Source organism: Parasteatoda tepidariorum, chromosome 7, assembly GCF_982258835.1.
Source record: "Parasteatoda tepidariorum strain Cologne lab strain chromosome 7, Ptep-v5.0, whole genome shotgun sequence".
Taxonomy (NCBI): Eukaryota; Metazoa; Arthropoda; class Arachnida; order Araneae; family Theridiidae; genus Parasteatoda; species Parasteatoda tepidariorum.
Genome location: NC_141761.1, coordinates 29,756,233 through 29,782,016, shown reverse-complemented (window position 1 = coordinate 29,782,016; position 25,784 = coordinate 29,756,233). Strand labels below are relative to the sequence as shown.

General features: G+C 29.9%; 1 protein-coding gene across 4 annotated transcripts in view; it reads left to right on the top strand.

Annotated features, from left to right (window-relative positions):
- The window catches only part of LOC107455449 (uncharacterized), a 63,186-nt gene extending 42,173 nt beyond the window's left edge, over window positions 1-21,013 (top strand). For all 4 annotated transcript variants that reach the window (XM_087167602.1, XM_087167601.1, XM_087167600.1 and 1 more), the window contains exons 2-4: window positions 1,046-1,166; window positions 2,561-3,358; window positions 19,901-21,013. In XM_087167602.1, the coding sequence (XP_087023728.1) occupies window positions 1,110-1,166; window positions 2,561-3,358; window positions 19,901-20,965 (1,920 nt within the window). In that variant the 5' untranslated portion in view covers window positions 1,046-1,109 and the 3' untranslated portion in view covers window positions 20,966-21,013. The remainder of the gene's footprint in view (window positions 1-1,045; window positions 1,167-2,560; window positions 3,359-19,900) is intronic.
- The last annotated feature ends 4,771 nt before the right edge of the window (window positions 21,014-25,784 follow it).

The following is a 25,784-nucleotide window of genomic DNA, read 5'->3' as shown; positions in this document are numbered from 1 at the left end:
TCAGGGATTTATTTTTCCCAGTCGTAAGATTGTAAGAGAGATAGCATGTAAAATAAAAAACGATATTTTCAATAAGGTTTTAATAAAATAAAAATTATTAATATAAAAATAAGAATTTTTAAATATGCTGATTTTCTTTAATATTTCATAAAAAATGTAAAATATAGGCCTATTTTAATTTTTTTTAATATAAAAATAGGAAATTAATAGTAGTATATAGGGAAGGGCAAAAGTGTCCTCTAGCCCCCCCCATATACTACTTCGGGATATATTTTAATTGTAGCATTGATGATTTTATATTGATTCTTAAAATGATTTATGATTACTAATTTTATTTTTTTTAACAAGCTCCGAATCTAGTTCTAAAATGATATTTTATTCAAGTAAACTTTAGTAAATTAACTTTTAAAAGATAATTAATTGTTAATTGCATAAAATTTAATTTAGCAAAAATGTATTTTTTTTCAAGAGCTTAAAATAAAATTTATTTTTGCACAACGAAATTTAAATAAGATATAATTTAAGATTTAATAATGCTTTTTAATGGTAACGTTAGATTTAATAATGTTGAACAGTCGACTAAATTTTGGGTTTATGACTACTATTGTTCAACTCCGTAGCCTTTGTAATTTTGAACCAATCCAGAAGACAAGGAAACTTTTGGCAGGCAGGGTTCGAACTCACGAACTCTTGGACATAGGTCCAGTGCCCTACCAACCAGACTAACCCTACCTTCCCTACACTTTTATTAACACAATTCTCTTGATTAATTGGAACGGATAAAAATACTTTGTCTAAAATGCATTTAAAGATTATTAGTTAAATTGTTTCTGCGCCAATTCGTCACGTTTAATTTGTCATAATGTAATTCAAGGTAGGCGTAAATTGTAATTGCCGCAATTTTATTTATAAACAACTTTTTCTGAGCTCATTCGGGATAATCTGGTTGATCGAGAGTTTACTTTACAAATTAATAAAGTAAGGCTATAAAGTCTCGTAATTTCTACATAGTGTTTGCTTACTAATAAATCTTTTTTCTATTTAGAAAACTAGTGTGTACTTGGTTTAGTGAAAAAGTTGTGTGGAAAATTTATCTGAAATTATATACGATGTATCGTCAGGCCATTCTGCAAATTCTCCCTAAATGGCATATTTGGAACAACAGAGTAAGTAAATTTCTACTGTTAAGTAATTTAGGATCTTTGTACTAGTAAACCTAGTAACGATAATGAATCTGCTCAAGATGTACCTAACCTAAAGCACATAGAAGAGAGGGAGGAAAAAAATTCCCGGTCCATCTCGATATATGAAAAAAAAAATGGAATTCAACATAAAGGTGCGGTGCTCTATTAACGCCTTCTATAACTGAAAGCCTCCGCACCGTTTTTTGTAGGTAGTCTGATCAGACCACTATGAAAGCAAACCAAGTAGAGAAAGAACCATTTAATATGAAATCTATTAAAAATTAGAAAGTGGTAGCAAATATATGTCTAAAAATTTGTTTCATTTATGAATATAATTGGTTTGTTTTATTTACTTGTCAACCACTATAGATTCAGTTCTAAAATATATATGATAAATTTCTCTCAAGTATTTTTAAAGTAGAATTTGGGTTCATGCGCACAAGTGGTTGGCTTTTTAAGTACTCTGCGCAGACTACTTATAAGAAACCGTGTGGAGGCTTTCTGATGTAGGAGGTGACGGCTCTATTCAGTGTTATAGTGTTTTCTTCAATGTAACGGCGCTTTCTACTAGTAATGGCGTTTTATAAATGGAGTTAACATAATTACACTTTTAAATATAATGGCGCATAAAGCAAGAATTCATGCTCGTTATTCATAATTTAATTACTATAATAGCGAAATATAAACGAGGATAAACGATAAAATATATAACGAAATATTACCAGGTCTTAACTATAATTTTATTCTATATAGGTATGTTTTTCTCATGTTCTGAATGTGTAACTTTGGTTTAAATTTTACAGCTATTTTATTGCAATAAATCTTCCTCGGATAATACAGGGCAAAAAATATCATTAAACTTTTCATTGACAAGTATTACCAGGTCTTAACTATAATTTTATTCTATATAGGTATGTTTTTCTCATGTTCTGAAGGTGTAACTTTGGTTTAAGTTTTACAGCTATTTTAATGCAATAAATCCTCCTAGAGGCAAAAAATATCATTAAACTTTTCATTGACAAGTATTACCAGGTCTTAACTATAATTTTATTCTATATAGGTATGTTTTTCTCATGTTCTGAAAGTGTAACTTTGGTTTAAATTTTACAGCTATTTTAATGCAATAAATTTTCCTCAGATAATTCAGGGCAAAAAATATCATTAAACTTTTCATTGACAAGTATTACCAGGTCTTAATTATAATTTTATTCTATATAACTATGTTTTTCTCATGTTCTGAAGGTGTAACTTTGGTTTAAATTTTACAGCTATTTTAATGCAATAAATCTTCCTCGGATAATTCAGGGCAAAAAATATCATTAAACTTTTCATTGACAAGTATTACCAGGTCGTAATTATAATTTTATTCTATATAGGTATGTTTTTCTCATGTGCAACTTAAGGAGAACTTTCAGAGGACCTTAGAAGTTATCAAGGAAAGCCACAGAGCCCATAAATTCTGTGGTATTCTCATAAACGCTAAAGAAGTCACTCAAGAATCTGATTGTATCTCTCTTCACCCTCCCGTCAAAATTTCCCTGAACAAAGATGAGTTAGAAGCTCATTCAATTATCTGTGAGCTAAAAGAAATCATTCATAAAGATAAGCCTGAATATATTCTAATTGATACGATCTTAAAAGCACTTGGAAATAGCTCTAATGAAACACGTCAGCAGCTTATTTCACTTCTTTTTAGTATTGATACAGTTAATTTCTTGAATCCCAAGAGCCAGAGTTCAAAAGAATACTTAAAATATTTTATAAGTGATATTGAATGCTTTTTTAGAAATGCAAATAAGATAATTCCTGATGAGTTTTTAGATACCCAAGGAGCTTTAAAAATGGTTGAAGCTAGATTATTTGATCATTCAGAGCAAAATATGTCAAATGATGGATATCTGTCTTCAATCTCTTATCTGTATTCAATAGTGCCCGATGTAATTTTCGAGGAAAGTAATCACGCCGATGATCATAATAGAGAAATCGAAGCTTTAATGTCTGATGCTGTTTCACTAATTTCAACTAGGTTGTTACTATTGCACAGTGCCTCAAAATCTATTATAGAGAAATGTTTATTGGCACGAAGATCTTCACTTGCTATTGACAGAGATGATTCTGATTGCGAAGAGTTTTATTTGCAGCAGTTTAGAGATTGCTACTATTTTTTGGACAAGGTAATTATGAACTTTTTTGTTATATTTTTTTTAAAAAGTGACAATGTTCTTGAGCACTGATATTTCGTGTACCGTTTACAGGGGTAGGGTTAGTCAAGCTTTACCTTCTGCGAAGCCCCTCGGTACATATTTCGCCTCTCTATACAGCATTTTTGTCTTGATAGTTCGTTGACCAGGAGTTGGCACTTGGCTCCGCCTTCATCACGTGGTACGCGACGATACTATTTCGCTATTTTTGAGAGAAGGATGTTAATAATCCTGAAAAAAGTTGTTATTTTGGCGATCGTATGACAAAAATATTTATTTCCCAATCTTTATGTACATTTTTTTAACATTAAATATTTCATAAATCTGATGATATTTCTCTCTTTTGAGTGAATAGTTTGTCCTTCTTAAAACATTTTGCTGGGCACACAGCCGTTTTTGAATTTAAAATATGTTTTATTAGATAGAGTAACGAAAGGTATAATAGCAGATGATAAAGCGAAGTAAGTGACTTAAAAAGAAAACACTGGAGATGTTTTTCCCTCTTACTCCCTCTCTGAAATGAACTCTTCGTCCGAGGAGATGATGGAGCAAGTGTCAACTCCTGGTGAACGAACTACACTTTATCTAACAAAACTAATACCAATATAAAATTAATAATCGGTTTTCCCCCCTAGACAAATCTTAAGACATTTGATTTGCGGGCTTGAGTATACCAAATAATTCACACAGAGTAGGTGGCTCTTAAGCCTGCCAGCGAAAACATAGTGCCACGTAGTTATAATCAGTTTTGCAACTTAGTCCAAGATTGTAAAATAATTATTACAGCAATTTTTTCAATTAAGCTAACCATTAGTTGTCATCAAATAAAAGGTTTGGTTGATGAACAATAACCGAAAAAGTATATTAAATTAATCATTTATCTTGGCGATAATTTACAATTTAATTGAGTTTTAATCAATGAAAATTATACCTTTAAACATTATTTTTATCAAAAGTAAAATATTGAATTTATAGGCCGAGACGAAACAATAACTTTGTATTATGGAAAGTACAATTACTACTGCATTACCATTTTTTTTTTCCATTTACAAAATTAACTCGCTTGATATACAGTTATTTTAAAGATGGCAACGACAACTGAAAAGCTTTCTTCGACAGTTTCGGTTCTTCCTTTAAAAAAAAAAAAAAGAAATTAAAGCTGTAAAGCACAGGTATTATTTCTTAGTACTTTACACTCAGTAACACTCAGCTTCAGCACCCTAAAGTCCATGGTCTACCACAGAGGTTCCCAAATGGTGTTTCACGGAACCCTAATATTCCGTAAAGATTTACAGGAGTTCTGATAAGTACTTTTTACAGCAGGGCTGACCACCTAAGTGTAACAATCAGCTTCTGCAACCTAAAGTCCAATGTCTAAGACAGAGGTTCCAAAATGGTGTTTCACAGAACCTTATGGTACCTGGGAAAAGCTACAGGGGTTCCGCGAGTTAGTACTTTTTTTTAGCTAATGATGAGTATTGAAACCTGAGATTATATTTAGATACAATCTATAATTTATTTAATCTTACCTTACGGTTACTTTAAGAAATTATATCTAATAAAATGCCATTAAAAATAAATGGCATTTTTTAAAATAAAATATAATATTTCTAACAACAATATAATGAATAAATTATGAAAACAACGAGCATTAGTAATTCTCACCACGCGTTTCTGATTAAAATAATTATATTCTTTAATAAAGAAATATGCTTCTTTAATAACCATTTACAACGTTTATATTTTTATTATTAATACTTATTTATATTATTTATTTCAATTCATTTATTTTTAACTTATGTAGAGTCCGCTAAAAAAAAAAAAAATACGAATCACCCTGAATATTTTTCGTTCCAATGATCGGATTTTCGCGAACTAAGTGTCAATTTTAATTGTTCTTGGGGGTGACCTCAAATATGGTAACTAATTAGTGCTAACTATTAATTAAGTTACGAAATCAGAGACAAAAACGTACTTTATCTGAATAAAAATATATATATTTTTTACATATTTGGAATCTAGAATACTTGAATTAGGGGGGGGGGTAGTAAAATTTTAAAAAAAAATGGGGTCGTGATTTGAGTCGCAATAAAGGTTTATATATTTGGCGATAGTATAGAAAACCGCCAAAAAAGTGGCCAGCGCAAATGAATATTTTAAGATAACCCATTAACTAATTCAAAAGAGGACTAAGCAACCAAGCTCTTACCGTAAAAAAATTTAAATAATGTTCTGTGATTGCTCGGAGAGATTTAATTAATAGTTAATAGAAAATATCTCAAAGTTTCTAGGCAATAGACAATTTTCAAGCTGATTTCTGTCCAAAAAGCAAATTTCTTTTTATTTTAATCTCCTTTGAAAAGAAAAATTGAATCGATTTATAAATTATTTATGATTTTCTAAGTTTTAGAATTTAAATACATGAACTTTTTATCTGATATTATTTAGATTATGTGTTTTTTGCTATATTTATTCGAGGATTTCATACTAAAAACAAATTAACATAACTTATTATAGCTGTACACAAAATTTTATGGATAATCCTTTTTCAGCTTTAATCGAGTCTTCTAGGCAAGAAAGTTTGAAGAAAAAATGAAATGTTGATTGTATAGTAATTCTAATGCACATTCACAAGGTTTTCTATAATTCACGATATTTCTTTTTTTCTATAACTGAATGAATTGCTGAATGTTTACTGGCATTTTAAAAACATTGGAATATGTTATGTTTAAGAATAAGATATTGAAATAATATGCTGTTGCATATTGTATGATTCATTGTGAAAAAAATCGCTTCATTCTGCTAGATATTTAGGTTACATGGTTTTCTTTATATAAAGATGATTAGCAAGTAGCATCCTCATGTTTCGATACATTCTGCAACTTACGTTCGCAAATTCACCATAAAATGTCTGCCACACAGCATATTCTTCAATTACCATAAGCTACATTTACCACACCAAATACTGCAACCATGATTATTTTTTTCTAATATATATTTGATCCGATACTCTCTTTTTAAACAGAGTTAAATGGGGGCACAGAAACTTAAAAGATAAAATATTTAATTTCATTAACTCAAAATATCTGGTCTCAAAATTTTAATTTTTAAGTTAAATATAACCTTTACAATATTGATGCTCTTATGTTTTTAAAGACCACATGAATCCTGTTAAAATATTAAAATGCATATGTTTACTTTAACGAGTGTGAAATCCTTATCAAATTAATAATCAGGAGCCAAATGTAAAACAGTATAATTTATAATTGATGATAAAAACTCAACTGGTTTCAGAAAACATGAAGAGGGAAGTAAAAGTAGACATGTTTTGAGCGCTCAAATATAATCGCCCATTCTCAAGACTTGCCAGACTTGAATAACTTGTGACTTTTATTATTGGACGCTCAAAACATGTCTATTTTTATTATCTATTATTTTTAAAATCAATGTAGCTTTTATATTTTCGGTTTAGTTTCTTGGGATTATCCATTTAGTTACACAACATATTAAATTATTTCACTCGATATTAAAATAAGTTTTACATAAGTTATAGGCACAGGTTCTTTTATTGAAAAAAATAATAATTCACTACTTTGTAAAAAAAATCAATGCAGTACAATTTGTTTTTTTTTTTTTTTTTTGCAAGCCTTAACATTTTAATTTAAGGACATGGAAATAAACTTAGATAAGTAATAAAAGTTAATTTTTTACTCGATCAAATATATGTTTCGATCAAACAGATTTCATTCTGGAAATAGCGAAATTATTGAGTAGGTCCCTTGGAGCAATATCATTCTTATCCTCTTTTGACGAAATATAGGAAAAATTGGTTTTCACAGTTTCTGTAAAAAGTATGTTAGCCTTCTTGCCACTTTTTTTTTTATCAAAATAAGTTCGGAAATTGCGTATTTTTTATTGCATTTTTTATTGCATTTTAAAATCAGATAATTCTAAAATTGGCACGGTTTCGGAATCTTCTTACAAATTTCAATTATTAGTATTTCCCACTTAACAAAATGAGGCATTTTCCTGATAACAAATTATATAGGAATCGTGCTAAGGTAAAAAATTAAACGAAATAGTTTAGTATCATATATTATCCGGAAAAAATCTACATAAAGAAAGAGTAAGATATAATGAAATAATTAGTGAATCACACGTGGTTATTTAATTAAAAATTTAATTTCACAACTAAGATGTTACGACGACATTTAAGGTACTGAGATATTTTAAAATGCTTAAAAATTTTGGCTACGTATTCGACAGCTTTTTATGTTCGGTGTCTTTTTTCTCTTTGTAGTGACTTATAAAACATCAACACTATTTTAGATAATCCATGTTGAAGTCACGAAAAAAAAAACAATTTATAATTTATATTCCTTTTTCGAAAAAAATAATATGCTTAGTAAATAAGCAGCTGTTTTGCATTAAATAATTTTATTAAACGGCGGAATGTTTTTCATTTCTTAACAAGGTTTTATTCTTAGCTAGCAGACAATAATTCTTTAAAAAAAAACTTGACTATTATTTAAAAAGGAACTTTACTTTAAAGGAAACCTAAATTAAAGTAGGGTGAACCGGGGTAATTAACGATCACTCTGTTTCTGGGGTAAATAATGATCACCTAAGTTTTATTTCAAATTTTTTTTTTTTTTTTTTTTAATTTAAGACATGGACAAGAATGCTTGTACACTTTACTAAAGTATAACTACATTTACTTAACAAAAATTTTTTGTTTAATCTAACAAAATAAGTATCTTTTAAACTGCTTTCTGTATTTTCCATTTCAAAGATGGGTTTCAAAATGTACACATTTCTGCAAAGATTTCTTCTTCTTCTCTTAATAATAAATATTTTGAGTCACTTTCTTTTTCTTTAATATAAAAGTAGTGTAAGCTTTTGTTTAATTGTTTCACATCTACTGTAAACATTATAATTGATTATAGGAAACTATATCAAATGTTGCCCCCTACACATGGGGTAATTATTGACCACTGGGGTAATTCCTGATCATTGTCATTTCTTCTTATAAATAGTATATAAAATAGCTTATAAATACCTAATTGTCTTTTCTTAAATAACAGTTCATATTTATTAAGTGGAACAACTATAAAGTATATTTTAATTGTTCTCACAAAATTTGTTTTTAACTGTATACAAGACTGTATTCTGATTTGCACCATTTCTGGTTTGTCTGACCTTGCTTCTATCTTAATTTTATGTGTATACATCGCTAGAATAATTTTTAAGTTTATAAATTAGCCTAGTATAATTGTTAGAATAATTTTTAAGTTTATAAATTAGCCTATTATAAATATGGTGAGAAATTATAAGCCTAAAAAGGATACTAAGCTTCTAGAAAACAAAATTAGTGAATTTCTTTTAATGATTGAAAATGAAAATTTCACTGTGAGAGCTGCTGCCAGAGCTGTTGACATACCTTACTTAGCTTTACACTTTCCCTTAAAGAAGTTAAAAAATCCAGCAAAAGTAACCCATGTGGGAACTGTCTTATATTTCAGAAGAACATGAGAATGAGTTGGCTGATTGCCTAAAATGTATAGCACGATGGAAAGATTTTTGAAAATTTAAAGTGTTAATCGTTCTTCGTGCTTTTAAATAAATCATTTTATTAGCTGCTTAAACATATCTTTTTGGTTTATTTGTTTGATCTTGATGTCTTATTTGTTAATTACCATTATATAATTATTTTTAAACAGCCCCTTTACAATAAAAACTGGTGATCAGTAATTACCCCAGAAGTGATCAGGAATTACCCCAGAAATGATCAAGACCAGGGGTAATTCCTGATCACTAAAAATTTAAAATCTTTTCAATTCTAATTAGATTTTCAAACAAAAGAAGGTGGCATTGGACTCATCTCATATAGCCTCAAACTTCCAGTAAATATTAAAATTCTATTTTGAATAGTTTTTTTCACAAAATAGATGTTTGCGTTTTTTGATCAGGAATCACCCCTGGTCACCCTACTAAAAAAATTAATTAGTATATTAATGAAGAAATAATAAACGTTGTACGATAAGGAATAAGATTTTTAAAAATGTTAAAATTGAATTAAATAGTTGGTAAAATAGTTCTGCGAAACACTTCCGGACAGGAGATTAAAAAATTTCTTTTAAGATTAAAACGATGTGTGGTAAACCAACCAGTGAAGGAACATTTCATCGTTTTTTTTATAAAAAAATAAGATTTTAAACGTTTTAATTTAGATTGATTGGTAACAGTAGCTTACTACCTAACAATAGGAAGTCTAACAATGCTATCTGGTCTTAGAGTCTTTGCTGAAAAATTTTTTGAATTTGTTAGTATCTGTTCAACGCCTTATTGTTTCTTTGACAAAATTATAAAGTCGGTGTTTGTAGTTATCCGTTTAAAGTACAATTAATAGCATATAATAATGCTTTTTTTCTCATTGTGAAAAAGAGAATTCAAACTTATGACTTTTGTGTATCCTTTCTAAATTTTTCGTAACGCTGTGTAAGACGAATAGAAAAATGAACGTATTTTTTACAATAAAAAAATTGAAGTTAAACATCACAACTTGACTTGAAGTTGACACCACTAAATATTAACTGTTAACTCTGCAAAAAATAGCCAATAAAAAATTATGTAATCGTAAATTATAATGGCTAGCTTTGTTTTTAAATAAAGTATTTTGAAATTTTCGTTTGTTGCAAGATATTTCACATAAGAATTCGTACCCCTGCTAAACTGTTTCCGTAGCCCTGGGGGTATGCGTACCGCACTTTGGGAAACACTGAGTTACACCATACCTTAGACACCTTAATAAACTATGTTTATTATTCGAAAATTAACTAAATATAATAATAAAAGATTAAATAGAAAAATTCTTCTCTGGCTTTTGTGCCAATAATTAGCTAAATTATTATCCTATTGCGGTCTTTAACGTCATGGCGGAAACTTGTAGGAATACGACATCCACCGATAACTCAGTGCAATGCGAAGATAATTTGAAAAGGCAAAACTTCCCTTTGAGTGAATAATATTCGAAATACTCGTTTAAAGAACTTTAGAGGAATCTTTAGGAGGGAAGTAGCCCTGGCATCCTTTTAGAAAGTGATAAAAGTGATTCATGAAATGAAACGGTGACCGCAGCAACATTTTACAAATATATTGCAAATGTTTTTACCTATGGCTAATTAAAAATGCTATTAAATTTCCTATTTTGCTTCTTCTGGATAGGTATAAATCCTATATCAATTTGAAACTGAGCAAGTTTTGTTCATCAAAACAAATTCTCTGCTTTCCACCTAATCTCCCGTTGGATCTGGAAGACAAAAGAATTGTAATACAATATGCCGAGAGAATTTTACATCCATTCTTAAATAAGATTTTGAGGCATCAACTGATGAAGTTAAAATGCTTTTATGAAGTGCGATATTTTTCCATTCGATGTAGAAAACGTTGACTTTAACAAATGTAGGCAAAACAGACACCAAGAGTTAATGAGCAAGGCAGCTCATTAACTCTTGGTGTCTGTTTAAGAAAACACATGCTTCGAGAGTAACATGCACTATTTCTTCAGAAGCTTGAGAAGGAAATCTCACAAGTTATGTTGCAAATTTTTAAAGGAACATTGACAGAAAGGTTTAATCTCCCAACTGTCCAATATCCTGTGGTTTTCTCAATATGGAAGAATTTATTGCAAAAAGAACATTTGGTTAATCAAATTTTGGTATTGAAGTTGATACAACTAATATTCATAATGAAAGTATCTGGAAAACTGATTTTGAGATAAGTCCTCTTGAGGCATTGTTAGTTGCAAAAACAATTGGTTCCATAAGTAAATGGTAAGTACTGAAGACCTACTAGATATAAGTCAAGGATAGATGGATTTTACTCGAACTTCGAAACTCCTTTTTCTCATTTATTATCCAGTGAGGAATTCTAGAAATGGTACTGGAAAATCAAAAGAAATTTCGAAGATACATTTACATTAGCCAAAAATTTGGAAAAAAGAGGAAGGTCAAATCAAAAGAAATAAATTACTTTTTTGCATTAACTTTAGAAAAAGAACTAAAATTTAAATAGATTGAAAGAGCTAAAAAGAAAAAGTTAAAACAGAAAGTACGACGAAGTGAAAATAATAATGGGAAAATGTGGGGATATAAAAATATAAAAGATGTGGAAAAGAGTAAACAAAAAAGAGATCTAATTATAATAATAATAAAAACATCATCTGATTACACAATAATAAGCATTCATGATTTAGAACGGACTATTAAACTCTGAGAAAAAAATGAAAAACAATTTTTTTTTATTCTGTATTCAACTATATTTTACTTTCCATTCCATGACTGAAAAAAAGTAAAATTTTCTAAGTTAACTGTGGTTGAATGTGGTTATATTCCAAGAAGAAACTTGTTTTCAGACATTTGTATGGCCAATGAATTCCTAAAGAGCTGCAAAAATTCTCAAATTAAGTGTTCATTCACTGGAAAATTTAGTGTTTATTCACTGGTAAGAACTCCCTTATGAAAAAATCGAGGTATAAACGAGGTATATTTTAAAGGTACAAAGAAGGTTGTTATTCAAATAATTCGTTAAGGTTGAAAAGGGTGCAAATGAATACCTCAAAATCAACCTCAAATATACCTCCAGAGGTATACATGTTTCAACCTGAGGTGTTTAATTTTACCTCTGAGGAGAGGTAGATATTTACTACTTTAAAGTGCTTCATTTTCAACCTTAGGCTATTACTTATCAACCTGAAGTATATTTTTTTACCCTTGTGGAAGTATTTATTCAACAACCTAAGGTGTGTCATTTTACACTTCAAGTTATTATAAATCAAGCTCAGGTGTATTTTGCTCGACTTCAGGTGATTATTTTTCTACCTCATTCATCTAATTTTACGCTTGTAGAGGTATATATTTTTCATCCTATGGTGTGTCATTTTACACTTCAGGTTATTATAAATCAACCTCAGGTGTATTTTGTTCCACCTCAGGTAATTATTTTTCAACCTCAGGTATATAATTTTATGTAGAGATATATATTTATCAACCTGTGGTGTGTCGTTTTACACTTCTGGTTGTTATAAATCAACCTCAGGTGTATTTTGTTCTACCTCAGGTAATTATTTTTCAACCTCAGGTATATAATTTTATGCTTGTAGAGGTATATTTTTTTCAACCTAAGGTGTGCCATTTTACACTTCTGGTTGTTATAAATCAACCTGAAGTGTATTTTCAACACTTGGAAAGGTTATTTTTTATTAACGCCATGTGTTCCATGTTCTACCTTAAGTTATTATTTCGTAACCTCAAGTTTATATTTTTAGAAGTATTAATTTATCAACCAAAGATGCGACATTTTGCACTTCAGGCTTATGTAGCTCAACCTAATTTTTTTTAGCACTTACGAAGGTGAGGTGTTATACGGACCACCTAGTTTATTAATTTTTAGACTCACTATATAAAAAATATAATATATATATATATATATATATATATATATATATACTTCATATTATATATATTATATGAAGAATAATGTATATCATTACATTTTTTTCACTAGGAGAGATCATTTATCAACCTGAAGTTTTTAATATTAAACCTTCGGCAGTAATTGCTTCTTTTGTTAAGCTATAAAAGAAAGCTTCAAATGCATAATTCTTCTATAATTTTAATAGATTTAATTAAATCATCTTAAAATAACACTTATCCAAATTCTGCAGTTAGTAAAAATTATTTATGGGAACTTATACTCGTATTTTCAGAAGATAGTTGTCTAAGGTGCTTGAATTTTTAAAGCTATAAAACTACAAATTTAAATAATTAGTCAGCTGAAATTCAAATTACTTTTATTTAAAACTAAAATTTCATTTTTTTTTTTTAATAAACCAACAAAATTATTTTAAGTACTGTTTCCGTCTACGTGTTGAAACTTGTAATTATTGGAACCTAAAAGGAAAAAAAATACGAATTAGTAAGAAAGTTATACTTACAATAATAATGGCAGGTATTGAAATATTAAAATATTAGAAATTGTTTTTTTTTTATGATTTAAATTAACTGGATGAAATTCACTTTCTCTTTCAGATAAATAGTGTTACTCTTCTGCCATTTCAATTCAATCCTCGTAGCTAAAAAGCATGACAGGTATGACAGCCACAAAATAAAATACACTGAAGACAGTACTACCATTAACAACATTTACAGAAATTCAAATACATAATTCCAATCTTATTTTGCAATTTTAACGCTTTTTATTTTTCTATACATCTGGTAACATTAACTTGTAAGTTTGATAATTAGATTTTTTTTTTGTTTTTTTACAAATCTTTAAACTCAATAAACCAAGTCTATATTTTTAAACTTTTTGTCAGACTTCATGAAACTAATAGCTTTTTTTAAATTTTTGACGCTGATTCTGAAAAGGACTTACGTTATTGTCTTCTATATAACTTATAATACCGAGCAGAATAAAACTAATAGTCAGTTGTTACCTTGGCGAACAAAGAAGTATTCTTTGGCCAAGGTTGTTGCAAACACTTGTTTAATTATAAATACACATCCCATAGGATGACATTCCAAAAAATGCATATTACTTTCAACAATCAATGTTTTTATTTGCAATTGATTTTTTTCAATTCAGGATTAAAATTGCATACTATACTGACTCATTTCTAAAAAATTTAAGATTTCCGGAATTCGCAAATTTTTGAAGTTGTGAAACATAAACAGCTGCATAAGAATGCTCGCAACCTTGAAACAAATTATCATATAAACTTGAAATCGGATTTAATTTAGTTCTGCTCAATATTCTAATAAGTAATAATAATCTACTTAGTAAATAATTAACGTGGGTAAATTGCGAAAAAATAACATGTAGTGAAAATAGCAGTTTTTTGATCAAACATGAAAAAGTGAGCTAGTACAGTTACTAGTTTTCAATTATCAAATATCTATCAAACTATTGTTATATGCAATTATACATAAGTTCTGTAGTTTATTAGGAGAGATTACTTTTTCTTTTAGGAATAAATTCAGATCTATTTCCTTGGGGAAGGCTGAGCAGTAGCTTGCTAGTCTCTTCTTCTGCGTCGTTGTGCATGAGCTATTTACAGCCTATTTGCAACAGATATCCAAGCGATAATCATACAGCTATCGTAGAATTTCAAAGCAGAATTGCTATTTAAAAAATCTTTCAATTTTCAATGATTTTAAGAGAAATTATGAACATTTTACACAATTAATCAGCTTGCATACTCTACGTTAAAACATATACATTTAAGCAAAATAAAAAGAATAGTTCTATTTGAATAAATTACAAACAATAAAATATACTGTGCATGACCTGCTGTAATGATTCACAAGTAACGTTATCCTAAACAGCGACGAGAAATATTTCGGTTGTTCTCTCTTATTGCTAAGCCTACAACGATAGCCTCTAAGAATATCCTCCAACTTAAATTATTTAAGATCAGGACGTGCCTTTAAAACGAAAATAATAAAATTTAAGTTTGAAATTTGAAGCATATTTGATTAAAAGTGATAAAACTAAATTAATAAATGTCAAGCACACTTACAGAATTTCGAATAGACTTTCGATTGTCAACACAGACGCCATTTACCGGCTCGCACGGAACTCTGGGAAGTGAGCTAGTTAATATGAAGTGTATTTTAAACAACCTTAAAACAAGCTTAGGTACTCGTATAAATAAAATGACTTCATACACCTCAATAAATACTTCACTCTCTTCAGTTGAAATAAGGTATATTTTTTATACCTCGTAAATACCTCACTCTCGTTAGTTGAAACAAGGTTGATTTTTTTATACCTCATAAATATCTCTTCTGTTACAAGTGTAAGAAAAACAACCTCGTATACCTTAAAAATCACCTTATCAGTCTGGTTGATTTGAAGTGAATTTAAAACAACCTCAAAATAAGCTTAGGTATAAATAAAATGACTTCATATACCTCAATAAATACCTCACTCTCTTTAGTTGAAATAAGGTATATTTTTTAATGCCTCGTAAATACCTCACTCTCGTTAGTTGAAAAAAGGTTGATTTTTTTATACGTCATAAAATACCTCTTTTCTTACAAGTGTAAGAAAAACAACCTCGTATACCTTAAAAATCACCTTATCAGTCTGGTTGATTTGAAATGAATTTAAAACAACCTCAAAATAAGCCTAGGTATAAATAAAATGACTTCATATGCCTCAATAAATACCTGACTCTCTTTAGTTGAAATAAGGTAAAAAATTTTATACCTCAAAAATACCTCTTTTGTTACAAGTGTCAGAAAATCAACCTGGTATACCTTGAAAATCACCTCATCAGCCTGGTTGATTTGAAGTTGATTTCAAACAACCTCAAAATAAGCTGAAGTATATATAAAACAACCTCGTACACCTTAATTACAACCTTTACGAGGTATAATTTTTATTGCTGTTTTCTCAGCGACCTCAAATATACCTCAAATCGACCTTAATACCTCAAAAATACTTCAAATCAACCTTAAATATACCTTAAATTTTCATAAGGGCTGTTCCTTCACTTGGTTATTTTACTACTTATTATTTAAACCACCAAAAGTTTAAAGCAATATTATGTAAGTTATTTAAAAACATTTCGCGTCATTTGCATTTAATAACAAATATGAAGACACCATCATTTAACTGAAATTACAAATTTTGAAATTTTTATGGATTTTTTTTAAAGGCAAGCTAAGCTTAAGTGTTCCTTCACTGGTTAGTTTACTTTATAAGATGTTGAGAAATTTGCGATGATGTGAGAGATGCTTAAAAATCTTGACTAAGTATTTTTATTAATATTTATAATATATATATATTCAAGTAATTGATAAATATTTTATTCCAAATCTATTCATACGTATTCATACATCTATTCATACCTCTGTCTTAGACCTTGGACTCTAGGGTGCAGAAGCTGATTGTTACAGTTGGGTGGTCAGCCGTCCTTGGCTGTAAAAATTACTTACTATCAGAACTCCTGTAAATCTTTACGGAATGTTAGGATTCCATGGAACACTATTTGGGAACCTCTGCCTTAGACCTTGGATTCTAGGGTGCAAAAGTACTAAGAAGTAATACCTGTGCTTTACAGCTTTAATTTCTTTTTTTTTTAAAGGAAGAACCGAAACTGTCGAAGAAAGCTTTTCAGTTGTCGTTGCCATCTTTAAAATAACTGTATATCAAGCGAGTTAATTTTGTAAATGGAAAAAAAAAAATGGTAATGCAGTAGTAATTGTACTTTCCATAATACAAAGTTATTGTTTCGTCTCGGCCTATAAATTCAATATTTTACTTTTGATAAAAATAATGTTTAAAGGTATAATTTTCATTGATTAAAACTCAATTAAATTGTAAATTATCGCCAAGATAAATGATTAATTTAACAGTACTTTTTCGATAATTGTTCATCAACCAAACCTTTTATTCGATGACAACTAATGGTTAGCTTAATTGAAAAAATTGCTGTAATAATTATTTTACAATTTTGAACTAAGTTGCAAAATCCGATCATTAAAACGAAAGTTATTCAGGGTGATATCCTTTTTTTTGCGGACTGTACATACACTAAAAACGAATCCTTAATTAGACTGCATATAGCACAAGAATTGGGAATTTAACTTTCCGACATAAAACCGAATTTTAGATTATTAATGATAAAACGATGAAAAATTAGCCATTAAGAACAGCTTCAAGGCCTAGTTCAATTGTTATTACTTCACTTTTGAAGACAGATGAGAAATCAGAGTTGCGGAAGCAGATTCCCTATTTTCTCAATGTGGATGCGACTGCCTGCGTGGTCGTCCAGTTAACTGCCGTCCGTAAAAATTTTTATGACATTGTCGGGGATCTTTTTTATGATTTCTAAAGCCAATTGTCAGAGATGAGTTGGAAGGAAGACCTTCTTGGTGAACGGGGTAGTAAAATCGAAGTGGAAACAAACTCTTGGGAGTCCCTCTGAGGGATTCAGACAAGATTTTAAGGAGTGGGCCTCAATTTCATTATAAGGCAAACACAGAAGCTTACCCTGACTGAAGAAGCTGTTTTTCTTAAGTCTTTGATTGTTATTCCAGTTGTTTAAATATAGGGAGGTTCTATTATGCTGACCGTAGCTAGAAAGTTTGTTATAATATTTGGTAAGGTTGGCCTTTCTTCTAGTTTGGAGAGGTTGCAAATTAGCCTCATAGAGAACTACTTCTTTCGGACAGCTGCGTCTTAGTCCAGTAATAATTCTAGCAGCACTGAGTTGAACCTTCTCCAATTTACCCAAGTTGGTGACTGAGGCACAGTTATGAACAGGGAAACCATGCTCTGAGATGGGCCTAAATAATGTCATATAAGCAACCCCCCCTTCTAGTCCTCGATTTCCTTAGGGTCAACGGTCTGATGGACCCTGTCTGACTTCGTCAGACATTTGGAGCTACAACAACAATGACAAAACTTCCTTCCTCTAATTCTGAGAAAGGTTGCTATATGGTTTTTTTATTTGCATTTCTAAATCATGATTTTTATGGAGTCAAGTAATTTCTTAAATGCTGATATATTTTATTAGAAATATCTCAAGTAATGTTCAGGATCTTACAGCAACATCATTATGCATAATAATTCCCTTTTAAGTGATGGTAAACATCAACTAACTTCTCTCTAGTTAAATTGCAATTATACTATTCCAATAAATTTTGCTGAAAGGCAGTTTCAGGAACATAGAATAATTTTTCATTCGAAAAACAGTGTTATAAAAATAGAGTTACACAAAAATACACATTAAGTGAAACTTTATTAAAAATAGCTATTTTTAACTATAATACCCATCGTAAAATTCATTCACTTGTCAATAGTATCCTATTTAATTACTATATTTTCAAAAAAAAAAAAAAAAGAAGAAGAAGAAACTTTTGTACTTAAATGACAATTAAAATTCATCCATAATTTTTAAATCTTGAGAAAATAGTAAAACACAAAAACTAAGCTGGCTTCATCTTTGCAGAGCATTTTTATATTTTTATTTCCAATGAGCTGCACAATCGGTTTTGCCGACCTAGTGCGTTCTCCAGAGGTGGTATCCACTCTTTCAGGACCACCACAATGGGTGAGATATTGGTCATGTTAATTTGGACGTCTAGTTTCTGCCACACTAGATGGCAGCACCGAGACTCTATTTGAATGCTAAAGTGCACTAGGAATTTAATTTTGCCAGAAATGCCAAGAGCCAATAAGGAACTCCAGGGATCTTTTACATGCCGCATAATCATACGACATGGCCGCTGAGGATTTTCTGCATCCCGAAAATCTGGTGTCTGGACCGGGGATCGAACCCGCAGACTTGGGCTCAGAAGGCAGACGACAAACCAACTGCGCCACCCAGCCACAGCATTTTTATATTATTTATTATATTTCTCTCTTTTAACAATTTGCTCTTTTTGGGATAAGCTGTTAAAACAACAATTTTTATTAAATTTTAAATATATTGGACTGGCTGGAATTACGAACGGTATAATATTGGATAATAAAGCTAAGTAAGTGACAAAAGAAAAAAAATCAATGATTGTGTTTGTCGCGCATAAAAAGTTGTCTCATATTCAAGTGATCAAATTTCCCTTATATAGTTTATCTATAGAAAGAACTCCCCTCGCCATGAAGTCTAAGGCCGTCTGCTGCTATGGAGACAAGAAATAGTGCATTTCAAAGAGGGGAGCATCTTTCTTCCTTGATTCTCTCTCTCCTGCCAGCCCGACTCAAAAACTGTCTTAAATAATGAACCAACTTACCCTTGAAATAGTTGAACCTCGTAACCATAGTCACCGCCACCACTCCAAACGAATGGCTATGGAGAGTTTTTTGCAAAGACAAACTATACATTGTCCACTGGACATGCGCAATATCAAGCTCCATCTACATCTGGAAAATCCTCATACATTTGAGGGCGAATGGCAATGGGTAAAGGCATTGATGATTGATTATATTTAAAACTAAACACCCCCTACAATGCCCCTACGTTACCTGAACACCAATTTCTTATCTTCAATACATACAAATTTTAAACATTCCTAATGCTTATAAGGTGTCAAAGCCTTTGCAAGTATTCGCGATACCAACGCTCGATTACGCCATCTGGGGAGAAAACCGGTTCTATGTTTTTTACCCTTCTTCCTTCCCTCTCCTCCTCTTTTCAATTATGTAGGAATGTGTGTACTACGATTTTCCTTCTTTTTCTTATTATTTTTCGTATTTAATCATTAAAAGTATTTTTTTGAATTTCTATTTCTCTTTCTTTTAAAATCACGAAATTTTTTATAGCCACCAAATCTTGAGAAACTAATTTTTGACATGTTCAAATTGCGACAAAATTATTTATTTCCTCGAAATAAGTTTTTCAATTTTTAACATAAATATTTTTCACAAAATTTCAAAACACCACTCCAACGAAGAAAATCTGTAATTTAGACAGTCGTTATTTTTATACTATTTTTTGTTTCTTTTTAGGTGCCTTTTTATTATATGTCAAGAAAAGAGAGACTTCTGCAACATTTGAAAGACACCAAGAGTAGTAAAAATGCCTGGGAGTTTTGTGAACTGCTTAGCTCTATAAATAAACTTGATTCGGATGCTGATACGAATAAAATATCTTTAAATAGTATTTTAATTATGAATCGTCTTAAAGACATAATTCATACTGAAAAACTTAATTCGGATGCTGATACGAATAAAAAATCTTCAAATAGTGATTTAATTATGAATAGTCTTAAAGACATAATTCATACTGAAAAACCTGAATATAACATAAATAAATTTATCTTGATGTCCTTAAAGAATAGAACTCATGACTTAAAAGAAGTTAGTGAGTTTATATCTCGATTTCTTTCGAGTATTGATAACTTTGACTGTGGAAAACAGAATTCAGAAGAATATTTAATGCATTTCATACAAGAATTCGAACGTCTTATTAATTTGTATGGTTATAATATGCGTGACAGAAAAAACTTTAATGCTTTAGAAAAAATTTCTACTACTTTAATGATGATTACAAGGAGCTGTACAGCAGACCTTCTAAGAGCATTACTCCATAAATACCAATTGCATATCTTCGACGAAGAGAAGAAAAAAATTGGATTTTTGATGGTAGAGGCTATTACACCTATTGAAAAATTTATATATATAACCGGTGGTAATCAAACGAACAATAAGATAAAAAGTTTTTTGTTGTTGCGAAGATCCTCCCTTCAGTATTTCAGAGATTTTTTTGATTCATTTCCTGTTGGTGAAACTCCATTAAAACGTTTTGATATGAACAGGATAGATTTGTGCATCGAGGTATTAGATAGGGATATTGATTATATGTGTGAAGATGCTGAAATTTGTGCTTATCTGGAAGATGAGGAAGATGAGGATGGGGAGGTTTATATCAGTGATTTCGAAGAACACGATGACCTCAAAAAGGATGGCGCATCTACAATGCCTGAATCACATGTGTGGTGGGCTAAGTGTTCTCAAACCCTAAATCGTTTAAGGATTAATCAATTTCTTAATCAACTTTGTTATTTCTCTTGAGCTGTAATATGACATTCTAATAAAAAGAAATTTCTGCATGTAACAATACTCTGGATATTGAACTTTGTTGTTGTTATGAATATAGGGCTGCCATTGGCGACTAAATCGACTATTTTAAAGCAATATCAACTAGGGCAACTATTTTAGTAGAAATATGAGTAAAAACAACTAATTTACAATGAGTTGCGTAAAATCGGCAACTTTTTTTTAGCCAATTAGAGACTAAAATGAAGAATAGCTTCATGAGTTTCCCCCTTTCCCCTCTTTTAATTTAAACGGAGAGGCAAATTTAAAACAAATTGTCTTTAAATACACAAAAATTGTGTAGTTAGTTTTTTTAGAGAGATTTAGAATAGAAAAAAAAGGTGCATGGTAATATATATATATATATATATATATATATATATATATATTATATATATATATATATATATATATATATATATATATATATATATATATATATAATAACAGGGCATCCACCACGTTATCTTATAGGGATGAATAGACAAGATAAATTTAGTAACGAGTCCATTTTAGGCATAAGCTTTTATTTTACTAAGCGAAAGTGAAAAAGAAGTCTCTGCCCCTCTCCGGCCGGAGGGGGAGAGACAGATTTGCCGTCAAAACAGACGGAGTTCAGTGGGTAAGGGTAAACACAAAAAAGCCACGCAAAATCCTTCGGTCCTGTGTTTTATACGATACTTAAAATGTGTGAAGAGGGCAGTCATATTGCATTCCTTGTATTCCTACGCCTCATCGAAAATCATTACTCATAGAAAATCTTTTTATCCTTCCTTATATGGAAGTGAAAGATCTTAAAATAACTCCTCTTTTGAAACATAAATCTAATTATTATTCATCGGTATGTTTTCAACCTTGGAGTCCCAAAATAGATTCTCTGCATTTTATGAAAACGAAAAAGTTTCAATGATTTTATTAATACAAAAATATTTTTAGAATTGAAGAAAAATGAAAAAAGGGGAGAAAAAAATAATAAAAAACAGGAAAAAATAATAATTAAAATACAGAAACAAAAATCTAGAACAAAAGGATAATTTTTTTTTTAAAAAAATCCGGAAAAAAAAGATATAATCTTTTCATCAGCCCACACGATTATATCCGCAAAAAAGAGTGCTTTCTAATATTGTATCAATATAGCCAAAGCAAAATATATCAATAGTGAGGAGCACTCAAAAAATATTTTTATTAAATTACAACAAGAAAATAAAGTAGAACACAATAAGTATAAATAACACTTAAAAGCAGAAAATAAAATATAAAGAAAAAACAGAATAAAACATAATCTATAAAGCGAGCAGCGAAATCAAATGAACTTACTTGAACGGGAAATTTTTCAAGAATGATTTAAAATATTTTCGTAACAAGGTTGCCAGATTGCAAAATATGAAAACAAAAGCGCAAATTGAGAGTAACTAAAGGAGTTTTGTTTTGCGTTCTTGATGCATTACTGAAGAGCGTTTGATTTGTTAATTACCAAGGATGAGCCCGAAAATGGATGAGCGCAAGGTAATATTATACTGGATAATTTAAAGAAGTTGACTATAAATAATTTTAGAAAATAAATAATTATTTTTGAAAAAAATATAAAATTGAAAAGAGAAAGAAACATAAATTCCCTGTTTTGCACATAATTTTAGCCACGGATTCGCCCGAAATGGATTTGCACATGGAAAAATTATATAAATAAATAAAGAAAAATTATCCACGGATTTGCCCGCAATGGATTTGCACATGGAAAATTATATAAATTAACAAAGGAATTATTTAGTCACTGTTTTTCTTTATTTTCTTCGTGTTTTTGCTATATATATATATATACTTTTTTTGAAAAAAAATATTAATAAATAGCATTGCTGTTAGCATTTTAAAATGACTTTGCACTAATCCAATAATAACTAGTTTCAAAACTTCCCATAAATTTTTCAATATCTAATTTTTTTATCTCAGCCGGTGTAAGCATTTCTAGAATATACGCAGACGGTATTATTCACAAAAACTTCGTTTAAAGTAATTTGTTTGTCCCAAGAAAATCTGCCATTTTCCTGGCTACTTTTATTTAGTGGTTTATAGCTAAAATAGATAGAGCCAGCAATCAATATCTTATGTTAATAAATTGATTAGATACCCTCCTATCTGAGCATGTCTAGTTGCATGAATAAAGAACCAATTTTCTTGTTTAAAATCTATTTCAAACAATTTTTCAAGGTGAGTAGGTTTTTGTGTTGTCATTTTCCTGGCTTCTTGAAATTATTAATAACATAAACTACATAGATTTATCTGAGTTATTTTAAGAAATCCTGTTGTTTTCTGCAGAATATAAACGTCTTGGGCCAAAATATTAAACTAAAGTTATATGCTATAAAATGACGAATTTGTCATTATCCGGGCTTATAAATGCCAGGACATTGAAGTGTTACCAGAAACTTTTTTAACTGCTAATACTTTAAGGAGGGAAAGCAAATATTAACCTAATATCAAGTTTATGTATGATTGTAATATGCTTGGATGTAATCAAAGTTATTTATTTATTTAATGACTGATTATTATACACAATTATATCTTGTACATATCAGCAATCAAATTTTTTTTGATTATTTCTACAGTGGATAAAAATAATTAATTTAAGTAATTTATGGTCCATCTAACATAATGGCTTAAGGCCGTTGGCACAGTTGCCAGCTTCAATCGACGTCTCAATGTTATTCTATGGGAGAACATAAATCACTTTTTCTCAATAATTTACAACCTGACAGCTCAATGTTTAAGATTAATGAATAGATCTCATTTAAACAAACATATCTAACGTAACAAATTATCTTAAAATTCTATTAATAATTTTTAAAACGAGTGTAAATGTGATTTTTGAGTAATTTTCAAGCATTTTTCACAAAGTTACTTTTTTAGTTAAATTAACGAAATTTAAAAAAAAAAAAAAAATAAGTACGTAGTTCAAACCTAATGTCAGCAATATGAAATTATACATTAGGAACTAAAAAATGATTTTTTTTCCGGTTTATGAAACATTTTTCTACTCTGAAATCGTTCCTCCTTTTCTCTCCTGGAGGCTATCACTCAAAAACGAAGAAATCCCTCAGGCATGAAGAGCATGATCCCTCAGGCATGATTCGTTCACGAAAAAGATCACAGGTATATTTACGACAACCATGAAAATTCACGAACGTTCTCACTCTTTGTTGGACGTCTCGCGTTTCATGCAAAAGGCGTGAAAACTCGCACTTTCTCTTTTCGTTTGTGTAATCAAAAACGCACTGTCCTTTATCTGTCCTATTCTTTCCCACAGTTGCCCAATTATCTTCTCGGGTTTTCTGCGATTTCATTCCTTAAAAATCAAATTACGAAAATGTCATGGGAAATTTTCTTCCATCGTCGATAACTTCATGGGTAAATGTTTGTTCTCTGAATATATTCCTCCAAAGGAAAAAATTTTCCCCACACAATTTTAAAACCTGTAATAAGATTATTTTTAACCCTAATGTAGTCCTCTTTGTAATTTTTAAGCATCTAGTTATTAAAAATAATATATTTTTTTTTTAAATTAAATTTCTCAAGAACAATTCGAAAAATTTTGCTCAAATTTTGTATTTTGCTATATTAAATTACGTACCTTAAAGTGTTGCGACTACTGATGCAAAAATGCCAACTGCTTCACTTTCTGCATACGTTTTAATAAATCGATAGCGAATTAAAAAGTAAAGTTTGTAGAATCTATATATATATTTCTCTTACACGGCACCAAAAAAAAAGCCTCATTACAACTCCCCGAATGGCAACGTTAAAAAATCGACCAATAATTGCTGCCAAAAATGTCACATGCTAAATCTAGCTCAAGTGGCTCAACGTATAGCGCTTTTAGAAACGGAAACTGGAATAACCAGAGAGAGCATTGTCAGGTTGTTCAATTCAGATTCATGCCCTAAAAACATGATAATAAAATTTAATGCCATCTAAAGGACTCTGTAATGGCACTAGATTAATTGTTACAAACTTGCAGCTTAATTTAATTGAAGCTAAACTGATTGATGATGATGAAGCAGGTACATTTTTCATTCCGAGAATACCTCTAATCCCCTCTGATAACAACATGCCGTTTTCTTTTAAAAGAAAACAATTTCCTATTAGGCTGACCTTCTCCATGACTATAAATAAGTCACAAGGTCAGACTTTTGAGAAAATAAGTTTAGCATTGACTAAACAAGTTTTTAGTCATGGACAACTTTATGTTGGCCTGTCAAGAGTTAAGTCATTTGACAGCCTTTCAGTAATTGCTCCAAGATGCCAAACCTATAATTGTGTTTTCAAAGAAATTCTAAATGCTTAGTGTTAATTTCTTAGAGCTTTGCAGAAAAAAAAAGTTTTTTGGAAATTTTTTTATTGAAACTTCTATTGCAGTAAGCAAGGGGAACTGCCAAAATCAAAACTCCCCGATTAGAAATGCAGCATGGCGACCTCCACGTGGTATTTCTCGGGTAATGCTAACAGCCATGCATTTTAATTTATTGTATGTAAAACATCCTTATTTTGTTCTAAAATGTTATGTACTTTATCACAAATGTTAATTAATATAGAAATTAATTTCAATAATGCTGATCACCAAAAAATATTTCATTTGGCGATAAAACAAATTTTTGTGTTCTTGAACATGAAAGACTTTTTGAGGATTATTATCCCACAATACCCACAAGGAAAAGTTAGGGTTTAAAGTTTATATTTTTAAATAATAAAATTTTTTTCTAAAACTTTCAGAATTTCTAGCATTAACTAATTTATTATACAC